We start from the raw sequence: 13,832 nt of genomic DNA on the forward strand, positions 1-13,832 counted from the left end.
CTTTAGTATTTGAATAAAACTATTGTTATTTTATTTTATTTATTTCGATTGCATATATTATCAATTTTAATGTCAAAGATTATCAATCTGCCATTAATTTGTATTGAATTAATTACCAATTATTTTTTAAGTTATCTTACATAAATAATTCTTACAACAAAAATAACTAGTAAATTTTCAAAAAATAAATTAACAAAATTTTTTATTTTCTTGCGTGATTTACTTTTATTTGTTAACTAAAAAACTTAATAATTGGCGGGAGATTTTGAATTTAAAATTTACTATGAAATTTTTTTTTTACTCAAAGTTTGTCAGACTGAAATAACTAAACAGTGACGAGTTTTTTAGGCTCCTGGTCCAAGTTAATGTCCAAGTCATTCTTTCTTAAACATCATGTATAAAATTATAAATTAAAATATATACTTGAGTAATTAAATAAAATAATTAATTAAAATATAATTAACGACGTCTTATTACAAGCGACAAAATGACGATCGCGAGTAAGGTAAATTTTCTGTATATTTATTTATTTCATTATTTACATCATAAAAGTTTGGTTAACTTGTAAATACTACTCTTTTATAAATCACTTCATATATTTATTTTGAATAAATACATTTATTATTTTTAGATGGAGGTCGACGATAAGGTCATGAAGGGCGAAGGTTTTAAACAATATTATATTACTAAAATAGAGGAATTACAATTGATTGTTTCGGAGAAGGGTCAAAACTTACGTCGATTACAAGCTCAGCGAAATGAACTCAATGCTAAAGGTGATTTTTATTTTTATTACATTTATATTTCACTTTCCATATATTTTATTAATAACAAATACTATAACTATAACAGATATCTGACAATTTTACTACTTTTATGTATAACTTGTCAGATGATCCGAAAGTTACCAGGCAGTCAAAAATTTTTTTATCTTTTTTTCTCTAAATAAATTACAAAAACAAAAGTAAAAATATGCACATGTAGAAAATTTCAAAAACTCGGTGAAATTTTTTTGAATAATTTTTTTTTTTATTTGTTCATTGAAAGAAATTTTTTTCAACTTCCGCTACTCTCAGTTTCATATTAATAAATATAAAAATAAAGTTTAATGCCAGTCTTTTAAGCCGGGTATATTTTTTCGGACTTGAAACTTAAATTAATATTGCTAGTATATCAATACTTCTAAATATTAATAATACATAGATAAATAAGCAATAATAATTAAAACCCATTTTGAAAAATTGGCGCTTAGTTTGAAAATAAAATTATTTTTATACTTTAGAAAAATCTCAAATCAACTGGGGACTTTAGTTTATTCTGTTGCTATTATTATTAATTACTACCAAATAACAACAATCTCTATAAAAATAAATGTTTAATTATTAATAATAATTGATTATTTGTTATTACAGTGCGTATGTTACGTGAAGAATTACAATTACTCCAAGAACAAGGTTCTTATGTCGGAGAAGTCGTTAAACCAATGGATAAAAAGAAGGTATTAGTAAAAGTACACCCAGAAGGCAAATTTGTCGTCGATTTAGACAAAAACATTGACATAAATGATGTAACACCAAACTCGCGTGTTGCCTTGAGAAATGAGAGCTACACACTTCACAAAATTCTTCCCAATAAAGTTGATCCGTTGGTATCGCTGATGATGGTTGAAAAAGTACCCGACTCAACCTACGAGATGGTCGGAGGTCTTGACAAACAGATAAAAGAGATAAAGGAAGTCATTGAACTGCCGGTTAAGCATCCGGAATTATTTGATGCTCTGGGAATCGCACAGCCGAAGGGTGTACTTTTGTACGGGCCACCTGGTACTGGTAAGACTTTGCTCGCGCGAGCGGTTGCTCATCACACAGAGTGTACGTTCATCAGAGTCTCCGGATCCGAGCTGGTGCAGAAATTCATCGGAGAAGGATCGCGTATGGTCCGCGAGCTGTTCGTGATGGCCCGCGAGCACGCGCCGTCAATTATTTTTATGGATGAAATCGATTCGATCGGTAGCTCGCGTATCGAGTCGGGATCTGGAGGAGATAGCGAAGTACAGCGCACGATGTTGGAGTTACTGAACCAACTTGATGGTTTTGAAGCAACTAAAAATATCAAAGTTATTATGGCTACCAATCGTATTGATATTCTTGACCCAGCTTTGCTACGTCCTGGTAGAATTGATCGTAAAATTGAATTCCCACCACCAAATGAAGAAGCCAGACTTGATATTTTGAAAATTCATTCAAGAAAAATGAATTTGACACGTGGAATTAATTTAAGGAAAATCGCTGAACTTATGCCTGGGGCTTCCGGTGCTGAAGTCAAGGTATACTTTATTTTGATATACAATTAAAAACATTGATTTGAATTTTTTAATCATTAAATTACTATTATTTTTTTTGTTTATTAGGGAGTTTGCACAGAAGCAGGAATGTACGCACTTCGTGAACGCCGTGTTCATGTCACTCAAGAAGATTTCGAAATGGCTGTTGCCAAAGTCATGCAAAAAGACTCGGAGAAGAATATGTCCATCAAAAAATTGTGGAAATAATTTTTACACCATTTTTCTGACTGTTTTCATTATAAAAAATGAGTGTGGATGTAGCAGACATCAGACAAATTTTAAATTATAAATAGAGTAAATAATTTAAAAAATATATTTTTTTTTTAACTTTATTTATGTCGCTTTGTGACATCTAGGTCATCAGCGACTACAAGTTAAAAAAGACTATTCTATCTTGTTGGTATCCATCGCACTCGATCATTAGGTGTATAATGGAAAAAACTATTCAATTTATTAATAATTTAAAATTTGTCTGGTGTCTGCTACAGTCACGCTCATAATAAAAATACTTTTAATAATTTCAAATCATAATATTCAATAAAACAATTACTATAAAATAACATTGATATGTATTTAATGATATTATATAATTAATTTTTTTTACTTTTATTTTAGACAATAAACTAGAGTTATTTCTTAAGTTAGCAGACAATTAAGAATTTTCGGATTTTTTTTTCAACAAATCAATTACAAAAAAAAAAAAAAAAAAATTATGTGCATGTAGAGAATTGAAAAAGTAACAGGTGCAATTTTTTAAACGATCTTGAAGTTAGCAGACAATTCACAATTGTCGGAATTTTTTTTCAACAGTTCAATTTAAAAGTAAAAAAAAAATAAAAATATGCCCATGTAGAAAATTAAAAAAACTTTAGGTGCAATTTTTTAAAATATATTTTTTCGTAATTTTTTGTTTTTAAAAATAATCCAAAAACTTCTAGACGTCGGCTAACTTCAGTGTCATGGTCTTTCTACGCAGTCGTTTGAATTTTCAATGCGCATTCATTAGTCCACTGATCGCTATATAACTAATTTATTGAATTTTGAAATTTGCGTTTGTTATAAAAATTGAGAACACTTTTGTTTGCTCAGTGTACAAAAAAATCAGATTGCAAATGTAGCAGAAATACGACAAGTTTTTTAAGATATTTAAAAAAATTAAATAATTGATACAATACAATTAAGAAAAATGTATGTATTGAATTTAGGATTTTCTAAACATGAATTTTCTTTTTTTATTTTATAAACATTTAGATTCATTATTTCAAAATTTTTAAAATTGTCAGATGCCCGCTAACTTAGCTATCATAAAATTACTCATACGAAATTAAATTTTAATTATATTACTAAAATATTTTTACAGTTCTTAGTAAATTATGGTTATGGTTTCAAAAATATTTATTTTTTTTTGTAATTTCCTTACGGTAAAATAACCATCCCTACTAATATAGCTACAACTCGCGCAAGCGCTCATTCCCTTTATTTAGTTCCTAACCACTCATTTAGCGGCGCTAGTGTATGCTTCAATGAATATTATTGTCATCCCACCAAGAGAATGCACCTCGGGTGTCGTCGGTTTTTACTCCCACCCTAGATGTTTTATATGCTAAATGTTCTCCTACTTTTCTGTGCGCATGCGCAGTTCATAAATGTTTGGTAGTGGGGGCAATTTCCGAGGTCTATTCTCTTACTGGGACTACAATATTTTTTTTGTTTTACACCATATGGATGCTCTATCCAGTTGTATAGAGATCAGTGCATTAGTCATTAGTCTCACATAGAAACCGCCTAAATGTGTTTGTTGTAATTTGTAACCGTTTGCCAACGAATAAAATTTATAAAAAATAAATAGATTATTTTATTTATATAGTTATAAATTAGTAAGGTAAATAAAAAACTCAATAAAATGGATATTGATAACGGGAGAATGAGACAAAGTCCAATGAAGGACACTGAAGATTTTAGGTGAGTTGATTTTGAGGTTAATATTTTATATTTTATTTCAAAAAGAACACTTATTATTTAAATAATTATAAAATAATATTATATATGTATAGTAATTGATATTCTTTAATAGATAGACAATTAATACAAATAATAAATCAATAACAGTTTCTCAGAGGAAGAAGGCGGTGATACCGCAGACTCATTGGATATAAAACCGCCACAAGCAGCATTGCGTTTACGAAAATCAAATTCCTCTAGAAGACGTGATAAGCATGGGGAGAGACGCGATAGGCGCGATGACAAAGATCGCAAGTCGCGGCACCACGACCGCGAGGATCGACGCAGAGAAAATAAACACAGGCATCGCAGACACGGTGTGGAGTCTGCCTCTGACGGCGGTGGCGGTTCTAAGAGGGATCGCGATAGATTAGAACGAACTGATAGACTGGACACTCACTCTCGCAGTGCTGCTGCTAGTGATAGAGAGTCTTCTAGATATGAGAGGAAGGAAAGAATCACTGAAGATCGTGTCCTTGAGGACTTACGTTCCAGGTAAATTGTTTTTACAATTTTTTTTTTATCAGTTTTTAAATAAAATAAATAAATATGTATAATATACAAACATTATTTTTTTAAAATTAATATATTGAATTAAAAAGTAATTTCTTATCTAGATTATTGGACAAGCGACGTGAACGACGAGACGATTCCCGAGATTTACGTGATTTTAAGTCTGAATCACGGCGCGAGTTGCGTTTGGAAGAGACCCGCGAACCTCGAGATCGTCGGGAAGTCAGAGTTGAAGATACGCGGGACAGACGAGACGAGATACGTGTGGAGGAGCGACGCAACGTCCGGAGTATCGATAATTCGCCGTACAATGAGAGTGAGCTCGTGGAAGAGCGACCGAATCGGGAAAAACGCCACAAGAGAAGTCACAAGCCCGACAGAGTAAGAGATAAAGACAGAGAACAAAATCGCGAGCGCGAGTTTCGCGAAAAACAGATTCCGGAGTCGATGATGGAGGGCATTGAAGATAATAGAGAAGAATTGAATTTAAATGATTCGTCTGTTGAGATGAAAGATCCGAAAGAACTCATGGAGCAAGAGTTACGCAAAGAAAGGTATTGTTTAGTTCTGTACTGTCTCTACTTATTGAAATTTAAAATTTTGAATAATTAATGGCGGATTTTTTTTGTTTTCGTTTTTCGAAGGTTACTTGAAGCGGATCGTGAATTTGCGCGACGAAAAGAAGCTGCGAGGCTGGAATTAGAAGAGAGGAGATCAAAGAGAGGAGAGAAACGTCCCCGTAGTCCTGACCCATCAATCTTTAGATTGAGCGACGAAAGTCTTAGTCCTGTACAATCTGATGACGACCAGTCGAAATCTTCAAAGTGAGTTTTTTTTTTTTAAGTCAGACACTAAACTTTTTATAAATAATTTTATTAGTTACTCATAACTAAAATATAAATAATTAATTTATAGATCTCAAGACAGACATTCTTCGGACGATCGCCAGAGCGTCAAAGATAAATCATCAGATAAACAGACTTCGGACTCATCGGACTCGAGTAGTGACGACGACGAGTCAACCGACTCAAACAAAGGCACCAATGACGACTCTAATGACGGCTCTGATGATTACAGTAATCCGAGTCCACTGTCCGTCGACCGTCTTGTCAAATCAGATCACTCTGACGGCGGATCTCCAGGCCGTGTTGTGTCAAACGGCGCTGCCAAAGAACCCGAAGAAGTTGCGGAAGAAATAAAAGACGAAACAGAGCAGGAGTTACCTCCATACTTACCTGCGATCCAAGGTTGTCGTTATGTTGACGAATTCCTGAGTTTGAATCGTATTGAAGAGGGTACTTACGGTGTCGTTTATCGAGCACGTGATAAACGGACCGGTGATATTGTCGCGCTGAAAAAATTGAAAATGGACAGGGAAAAAGAAGGATTTCCCATCACTAGTTTGAGGGAAATAAATACGCTTCTGAAAGCGCAGCACCCGAATATCGTTACCGTCCGAGAGATCGTTGTCGGCAGCAATATGGACAAGATATATATCGTCATGGACTATGTGGAGCATGACTTGAAGTCCCTGATGGAGACGATGAAGCAGAAGAAACAAAATTTTTTACCCAGCGAAGTAAAGTGTCTCATGCAACAATTATTGAAAGCGGTGGCGCATTTGCACGACAATTGGATACTCCACCGCGATTTAAAAACTTCTAATTTGCTACTGAGCCATAGGGGAATTTTAAAAGTCGGGGACTTTGGATTGGCGCGCGAATATGGATCACCATTAGGTCGATACACGCAAGTAGTCGTGACTTTGTGGTACCGCGCACCAGAATTGTTACTTAACGGCAAAGAATACAGCACGCCGATCGATATGTGGTCCGTCGGCTGCATATTCGCCGAATTGATACGCATGGAAGCTCTATTCCCCGGAAAATCAGAGATCGATCAGATACAAAAAATATTCAAAGAACTAGGATCACCAAACGATCGCATTTGGCCAGGTTACTCTAACTTACCATTAGTATCAAAAATACCTTTCGCACAATCGTATCCAGTCAACAATCTGCATCAACGATTCCGCCTAAAATTATCCGACAATGGAATGGATTTACTGTGTAAAATGTTGACTTACGATCCAGCTCAACGCATCACCGCCGAAGACGCATTACAGCATCCCTACTTCACCGAGTCGCCGTTGCCAATAGAACCATCGATGTTTCCAACCTGGCCAGCCAAGTCCGAGCAGAAAGACAGATCCGCTGTTAAGACAAACGCATCCCCGAAACCACCAAGCGGCGGCAAAGAGTACAAACAACTTGGTGAGTACGACGAGGCTGAAATAACTTCCTCCGTCGATGGTTTCCACATGGGTCTCATGGAAAGTGGCCGTCGTAGAGCCGTACCCGCTGGCGCCGGGTTTCACCTCAAATTTTGGTAATTATTATTTATATTTTAAATCATCTCTCCTGACAATAATAAAAAATAATTAATAATAATTTAATTTAATTTTTAAAATTTTTTATATCCAAAAAGAAAATGCATCGGCACCTTACCCGCAACTCTATTTTACTTAAGTGTTAATGTAAAACAATTTTAATAATTAAATATTATAAGTTTTATTTTTTATTGTACAGCAAGTGAAAGAAAAAAAATTAATTGACGTTTACAAAATTTTAATGCGGTAACTTTTATACTCAGGTTAATTATTTTTCTACGACTAGGTAATAATTAAAAAAATATATATGGAAATTGTACAAACATTATAAACAAATTTAAACACGTGTCAATATAAGATGGATGTTGGAGTACTAATTTGTAAAACACTTTATATTAAAGTATAGTTTATTGTTGGTATTGGAATAACATATCAAAAGTTTATTGACATTGTTTACAAACAAAGTAAAAACAAATTAAAGGAATAATTAAATTTATTTATAAATATATATATTTGTATTATAAAAATAAAATAAATGACTGTTGGCATTTACATTTGTGTTCTTTCATTTATACATTAATAATATATAGATATACCAGCAATAATAATTAAAATTTCTTTTGAAAAATGAGCGCTTAGTGTTAAAAATATATAGAGTTTGTAAATCCAAAATCCTGATCTAAAAAAACTTTTCTAATATAATTGTCATTAAATGAAAAGGAAACATGAGTATATTTATATTAAAGAAGTCATTACAGATAAAAGTAAAATATTTAACATTTTTCCCAACGGCATCAGCAATTAACGACTAACCATTCAAAATAATTAAATCATTGAGTTCTTTTTTTATTTTCTGTACAATCAGCGGTATGCGAAGTGTAGATTTGTGTCAGAGAAGCATCAGCTTAAATTTTATCAAAATGATAAATCATACGAAAAAAATATTTTCAAAAATTGCTCAAGGTTTTGGATTTTAAATCCCAGGAACAAGCTGAATTTCCATGGAGCCAATCAGAGAGCAGAAAGGACAAAAAGCAGCTGGTGGAAATGAAACAAAGACCTAGTGCGCCACTGGGCACTGACATGAGCGGCGTTCGCCCAAATCTATGCTGTAACCAACAAATAAAATTATAAAAACACATATTTATATATAAAATATATACACTTGATAATAACGTTACTAGAACGTTTGTAATTATAAGAAAAACACAAATGAAGGGGCATAAATGTTAACATCAAATCTTAGGATATAAAATGGACATAGACAATCAGAGTGAGGACGGTGAGATAAAAAAAAGCCCGATGAAAGATATTGACGAGTTTAGGTAAGCTATTTTAAGGTTATTATTTATTTATTTCAAACTTAATTATTCATTGGTCATGAATTAAAACTCGGGTTAAATAATTCTGTATGTATAGTAATTGATGTTCTTTGATTGATAGACTATTAGTACAAATAATAAAATTAATAACAGTTTCTCAGAGGAAGAAGGCGGTGATACCGCAGACTCATTGGATATAAAACCGCCACAAGCAGCATTGCGTTTACGGAAATCAAATTCCTCTAGAAGACGTGATAAGCATGGGGAGAGACGCGATAGGCGCGATGACAAAGATCGCAAGTCGCGGCACCACGACCGCGAGGATCGACGCAGAGAAAATAAACACAGGCATCGCAGACACGGTGTGGAGTCTGCCTCTGACGGCGGTGGCGGTTCTAAGAGGGATCGCGACAGATTAGAACGAACTGACAGACTGGACACTCACTCTCGCAGTGCTGCTGCTAGTGATAGAGAGTCTTCTAGATATGAGAGGAAGGAAAGAAACACTGGAGATCGTGTCCTTGAGGACTTACGTACTAGGTAAATTGTTTTCACAGCTTTTTTTTAGTCACTTTTTAAATTAAATAAATAAATATTTATAATATACAAGCATACTATTTATATTTTAATTAAATGCTTTTACTTTTATTTTTATGCAAATTATTTTTTATAGGGTAGAGGTACCGTTTTTGGGCCAGCTTGGACACTTGAAAAATTTAAATAATAATTTTGTAAAAGGCGCAATGACAATTTATTTTAAAAATGCGTCCAAAGATACTTTTACCCCGCTATTAAAGTGGAGATTTTATTTCATACTTTTTTATTAATTAAAATGAAGGTTTAAATGTTCAAAATGATGCAGCGGCCGCAAATGCTACTTCTACCCTATTTTCAATGGAAACTTCTAAAAATATGATTTGAATTATTAAATTAATGAGTGTGAATGTAGCAGACATCAGATATATTTAAAATTATAAATAATTATAAAAAATGCACTTATTCAATCTATTTATTGATAATTTTAAATTTGTCTGATGTCTGCTACATTCACACTCATTTAAATTAAAAATTGCTCGAGTGCCACTTGCTACTTATTGCAAACTAGTAATTTAATTTTTAAAATTAATGCTTGTTAATTATTTTATTATTTATTAATTACAACTTATTATTTTATCTAAACTAATAAACTTTTTTGTACAATTTTTTTACTAATATACTGAATAAAAAAGGAACTTGGTTTCAAGATTACTGGACAAACGACGTGAGCGACGAGATGATTCAAGAGATTTACGTGAATATAAATCTGAATCGAGGCGCGAGTTGCGGTTAGAGGATTCGCGGGACTCGCGAGATCGTCGGGATATGAGAATGGAGGACTCGCGGGAGAGACGGAGCGACATGAGGATGATGATGGATGACGGGCGGGGAACCGTTGACCGCCGCGACCTTCGAATGGACGACAGGCGGCATGTCCAGGGCATGGATGATTCCTCGTATACCGAAAACGAGCTGATGGAGGAGCGATCGAATAGAGAGAAAAGGCACAAGCGGAACCACAAGTACGACAGGGCACGCGACCGGGATAGAGAAAAAAATGAACGGGAGCGTGAGCACCGCGAGAAGCAAATGCGCGAATCGATGATGGAGGGAATACAGATCAATGATATAGAAGATTTAGAAATCAGTGATCTGCCGATACAGACTAAGGACATGAAGGAAATTAACGAGCAGGAGATGCGCAAGGAGAGGTATCTTAAGTACGGATTTTTCTTTGCTATTTTGGGTACTGATGTCATTATTTATCTTATTTATTGTGTTTTTTGTTACTTTTAGATTACTTGAAGCGGATCGAGAAATGGTGAGGAGGAAAGAAGTTTCTAGGATGGAATTGCAAGCGAGGAGGCTGAAGAGAGGAGAAAAACGTCCACATAGTCCTGATCATGATCATGATGAGGTCGTTGAGTTGACTGACGAGAGTCTGAGTCCTGTGCAGTCAGATGATGATCGATCTAAATCTCCAAAGTAATTTTTTTTTCCTACAAGAATTTTATTTATTTATTTGTTGAACTAAAATTTTATGATTCAAATTTAATTGTAGATCTCCGAGCAGACAATCGTCAGAAGATCGTCATAGTGGGCAAGATAAATCCTCGGACAGACACACGTCGGATTCGTCGGACTCGAGTAGTGACGAGGATGATGACTCAAATGATTCTAACAAAGGCTCTAATGACGAATCGAATGACGGGTCTGATTACTACAACAATCCTAGTCCCTTGTCTGTCGAGCGGCTCACCAAATCTGACCACTCTGACGGCGGCTCTCCGGGTCATATTGAGTCAAACGGCACCACCAAAGAACCTGAAGAGGTAAAGGAAGAAGTTAAAGAAGAAAAAGCGCCTGAATTACCTCCATACTTACCTGCGATTCAAGGCTGTCGCAGTGTCGAAGAATTCCAGTGTCTTAATCGTATTGAAGAGGGAACTTACGGTGTCGTTTATAGAGCGCGAGATAAACGTACTGAGGAAATTGTCGCCTTGAAGAGATTAAAAATGGAGAAGGAAAAGGAAGGATTTCCCATCACTAGTTTGAGGGAAATAAATACGCTTCTGAAAGCGCAGCACCCGAATATCGTTACCGTCCGAGAGATCGTTGTCGGCAGCAATATGGACAAGATATTCATCGTTATGGACTATGTGGAGCATGACTTGAAGTCTCTGATGGAGACGATGAAGCAGAAGAAACAAAATTTTTTACCCAGTGAAGTAAAGTGTCTCATGCAACAATTATTGAAAGCGGTGGCGCATTTACACGACAATTGGATACTCCACCGCGATTTAAAAACTTCTAATTTGCTACTGAGTCATCGGGGAATTTTGAAAGTCGGGGACTTTGGATTGGCGCGCGAATATGGATCACCATTACGTCAATACACGCCAGTAGTCGTGACTTTGTGGTACCGCGCACCAGAATTGTTACTTAACGGCAAAGAATACAGCACGCCGATCGATTTGTGGTCCGTGGGCTGCATATTCGCCGAATTGATACGCATGGAAGCTCTATTCCCCGGAAAATCGGAGATCGATCAGCTACAAAAAATATTCAAAGAACTAGGAACTCCAAACGACCGCATTTGGCCCGGCTACTCAAAGCTACCAGTCGTATCAAAAATTCCTTTCGCTCAATCGTACCCAGTCAACAATTTGCGCCAACGATTTAGCCTAAAATTATCCGACAATGGAATTGAATTATTGAACAAAATGTTGACCTACGACCCGGCGCAACGCATCACTGCCGAAGACTCGCTGCAGCATCCGTACTTTACTGAGACTCCATTGCCAATAGACCCCGCGATGTTTCCAACCTGGCCCGCCAAGTCCGAGCTCGGCGTCAGAGTGACCACCAACGCCTCCCCCAAACCTCCAAGTGGCGGCAAAGAGTACAAACAACTCGGCGACAACGACGAGGCGGAAATAAATTCATCCACTGGCTTCCACATGGGACAAATGGAAAGTGGACGCGGAGCTGCACCTGTCGGGTTTCATCTCAAGTTCTGGTAATTATCTTTCATACTTTTATTAATTAGTATCCACATAAATAAATCACTCTTTTATTTATCTTTAATCACTAATAAAAATCATGTGTGTTAACATTAATAATAATTAAATTTTAATAATTGTTTAGATCCTCTCCAATAGGGCATCGACATTCCAATTTCAATGGAATACAGCGCGTCAATAAGATATATTAATATTAATATCAATATCAATATTAATTATCAATGACCGCGTTATTTTTCATTTGAAAAAAAAAAAAAAAAAAAGAAAGAAATTGACAGAACAATGAATTTATGGACGTCTCAATTTTACCGCGTACTTTATTTTATACTGATTTCGATTATTTTTTAATGACTAGTGAAAAATATATCTATACAGTGAACAGTTGAACATAAATTGAATAAAACAATGTAAATATACATAGCTAATTAACCTATTAATTAATAAATAAATAAATTTATAAAATAATATTATTGTAAGATACTTTTGATAAAAGTATCGTCTGTTGCAGTTATATGTGTAATATGTGTGTATCGTGTACAGAATTAATATTAAAAAAAAAAAAACATGAATTTATATACTTATATAAAATAAAAATGAAAAATAAATGACTACTTTAATGTAATTGATATTGTTGTTAATTTAATATCATTTTTTAAACATTTCTTTTTTTACAATAGAGAAGTTTATGAATTTTTTATCATAAATTATTTTATAAGGTAAGAGATCCAGTACCCTATCGCTCATATATTTGTATATCTATATTTGCTGAATTTTACTAAATATAGATATACAAATACATGGAATGATTGGGTACTAGGTTTTTTACTTAAGATAAAAGAACAAATTTTCAAAAATATGTTTTAATTATTTTTTTTTTGTCAAAATTTTGATTTTTTGATAAATTTTGGCAAAAAAAATTTGACAATGGATTATGACGTTACTACATTTTTTGGAGCTGAGAACCAATGAAAGTTACGTTCTCTTGTATTTTCTGGTTCGTCTGAACCGGAGCAATGACATCTCTAGCATTTGAATTTAAATTTTTGAAAACAGTTTTTAATTTAAAAACTAACCGAGAAAACAAATATGAAACTTTTCCCTCAATTTTTCTTAACAGCTTTCATAAAAGTTTAAAAAAAATTCAAATTACAAAACATGCAACTTCATTATTGAATATTTATTTATTAATTAGTTAGATACATTAATTAGTTAAATTATTATTTTTTATGATATTTAATAATCGGGTATTTTTTAAAGTTGACTTGTCAGCAATGAGTAGCAAGCAGACTATTTTATTATTTATTTACCAGCATTGTTCATATTTTTCGGAAGACCCAGTAGTGAATTTATCAGCTCCGAGTTACGTTTTGGGTGGCACATACCTCGTGGATATGATAATAATAATCTTGCTAATTGGAGCTGATCACTGTCCTGTAATTGAATTTTTTTTTTTTTAGTAGATAATTATTAATTTAAAAAAATATATAACTAAATAAATTACCACTCCTCTTCCGTAAGGAAAATTTGTGCCCACCATTTCTCGATCAATATCTTCGATTGTTCCATAAGTCAAATCGATAATCGTTAGTATAAAAATAGCAATAAATGTATTTTTTATTAATTTACTTGCGCAAATCATTTTTTCTGTAACAAAAAAAAATTAATATCAATTAATTCATTAATAATAGATTTTGTAATTTTGT

The 13,832-nt window shown here is 33.9% G+C and overlaps 3 protein-coding genes across 7 annotated transcripts; all 3 read left to right on the forward strand.

Moving 5' to 3' along the window:
• The first annotated feature begins 353 nt into the window (after window positions 1-353).
• LOC103569743 (26S proteasome regulatory subunit 8) lies at window positions 354-2,906 on the forward strand. Its single transcript, XM_014441875.2, has 4 exons — window positions 354-505; window positions 632-776; window positions 1,413-2,326; window positions 2,411-2,906. Exons 1-4 carry the CDS (start codon window positions 488-490, stop codon window positions 2,549-2,551), a joined length of 1,218 nt encoding a protein of 405 aa, XP_014297361.1. The 5' UTR covers window positions 354-487; the 3' UTR covers window positions 2,552-2,906.
• Window positions 2,907-3,286: 380 nt separating this feature from the next.
• On the forward strand, window positions 3,287-8,298 carry LOC103569742 (cyclin-dependent kinase 11B). 2 transcript variants are annotated; one of them, XM_053737628.1, is made up of 7 exons: window positions 3,287-3,532; window positions 4,083-4,306; window positions 4,454-4,840; window positions 4,963-5,412; window positions 5,503-5,682; window positions 5,774-7,246; window positions 8,232-8,298. In XM_053737628.1, exons 2-7 carry the CDS (start codon window positions 4,248-4,250, stop codon window positions 8,296-8,298), a joined length of 2,616 nt encoding a protein of 871 aa, XP_053593603.1. In that variant the 5' UTR covers window positions 3,287-3,532; window positions 4,083-4,247. The 2 variants fall into 2 exon arrangements, with proteins under 2 accessions (XP_053593603.1, XP_053593604.1); XM_053737629.1 differs by lacking the exons at window positions 3,287-3,532; window positions 8,232-8,298 and adding an exon at window positions 7,346-7,766 and having other exon boundaries at window positions 3,688-4,306.
• Window positions 8,299-8,487: 189 nt separating this feature from the next.
• LOC103569841 (cyclin-dependent kinase 11B) lies at window positions 8,488-12,655 on the forward strand. 4 transcript variants are annotated; one of them, XM_014441870.2, is made up of 6 exons: window positions 8,488-8,572; window positions 8,723-9,109; window positions 9,799-10,317; window positions 10,403-10,591; window positions 10,668-12,125; window positions 12,254-12,655. In XM_014441870.2, coding segments are annotated over exons 1-6 (2,625 nt in total). In that variant the 5' UTR covers window positions 8,488-8,501; the 3' UTR covers window positions 12,255-12,655. The 4 variants fall into 4 exon arrangements, with proteins under 4 accessions (XP_014297356.1, XP_014297358.1, XP_014297355.1 ...); XM_014441872.2 differs by having other exon boundaries at window positions 9,814-10,317; XM_014441869.2 differs by having other exon boundaries at window positions 9,799-10,326; window positions 12,254-12,654.
• The last annotated feature ends 1,177 nt before the right edge of the window (window positions 12,656-13,832 follow it).

The sequence above is a fragment of the Microplitis demolitor genome, chromosome 3 (genome assembly GCF_026212275.2).
Source record: "Microplitis demolitor isolate Queensland-Clemson2020A chromosome 3, iyMicDemo2.1a, whole genome shotgun sequence".
NCBI lineage: Eukaryota > Metazoa > Arthropoda > Insecta > Hymenoptera > Braconidae > Microplitis > Microplitis demolitor.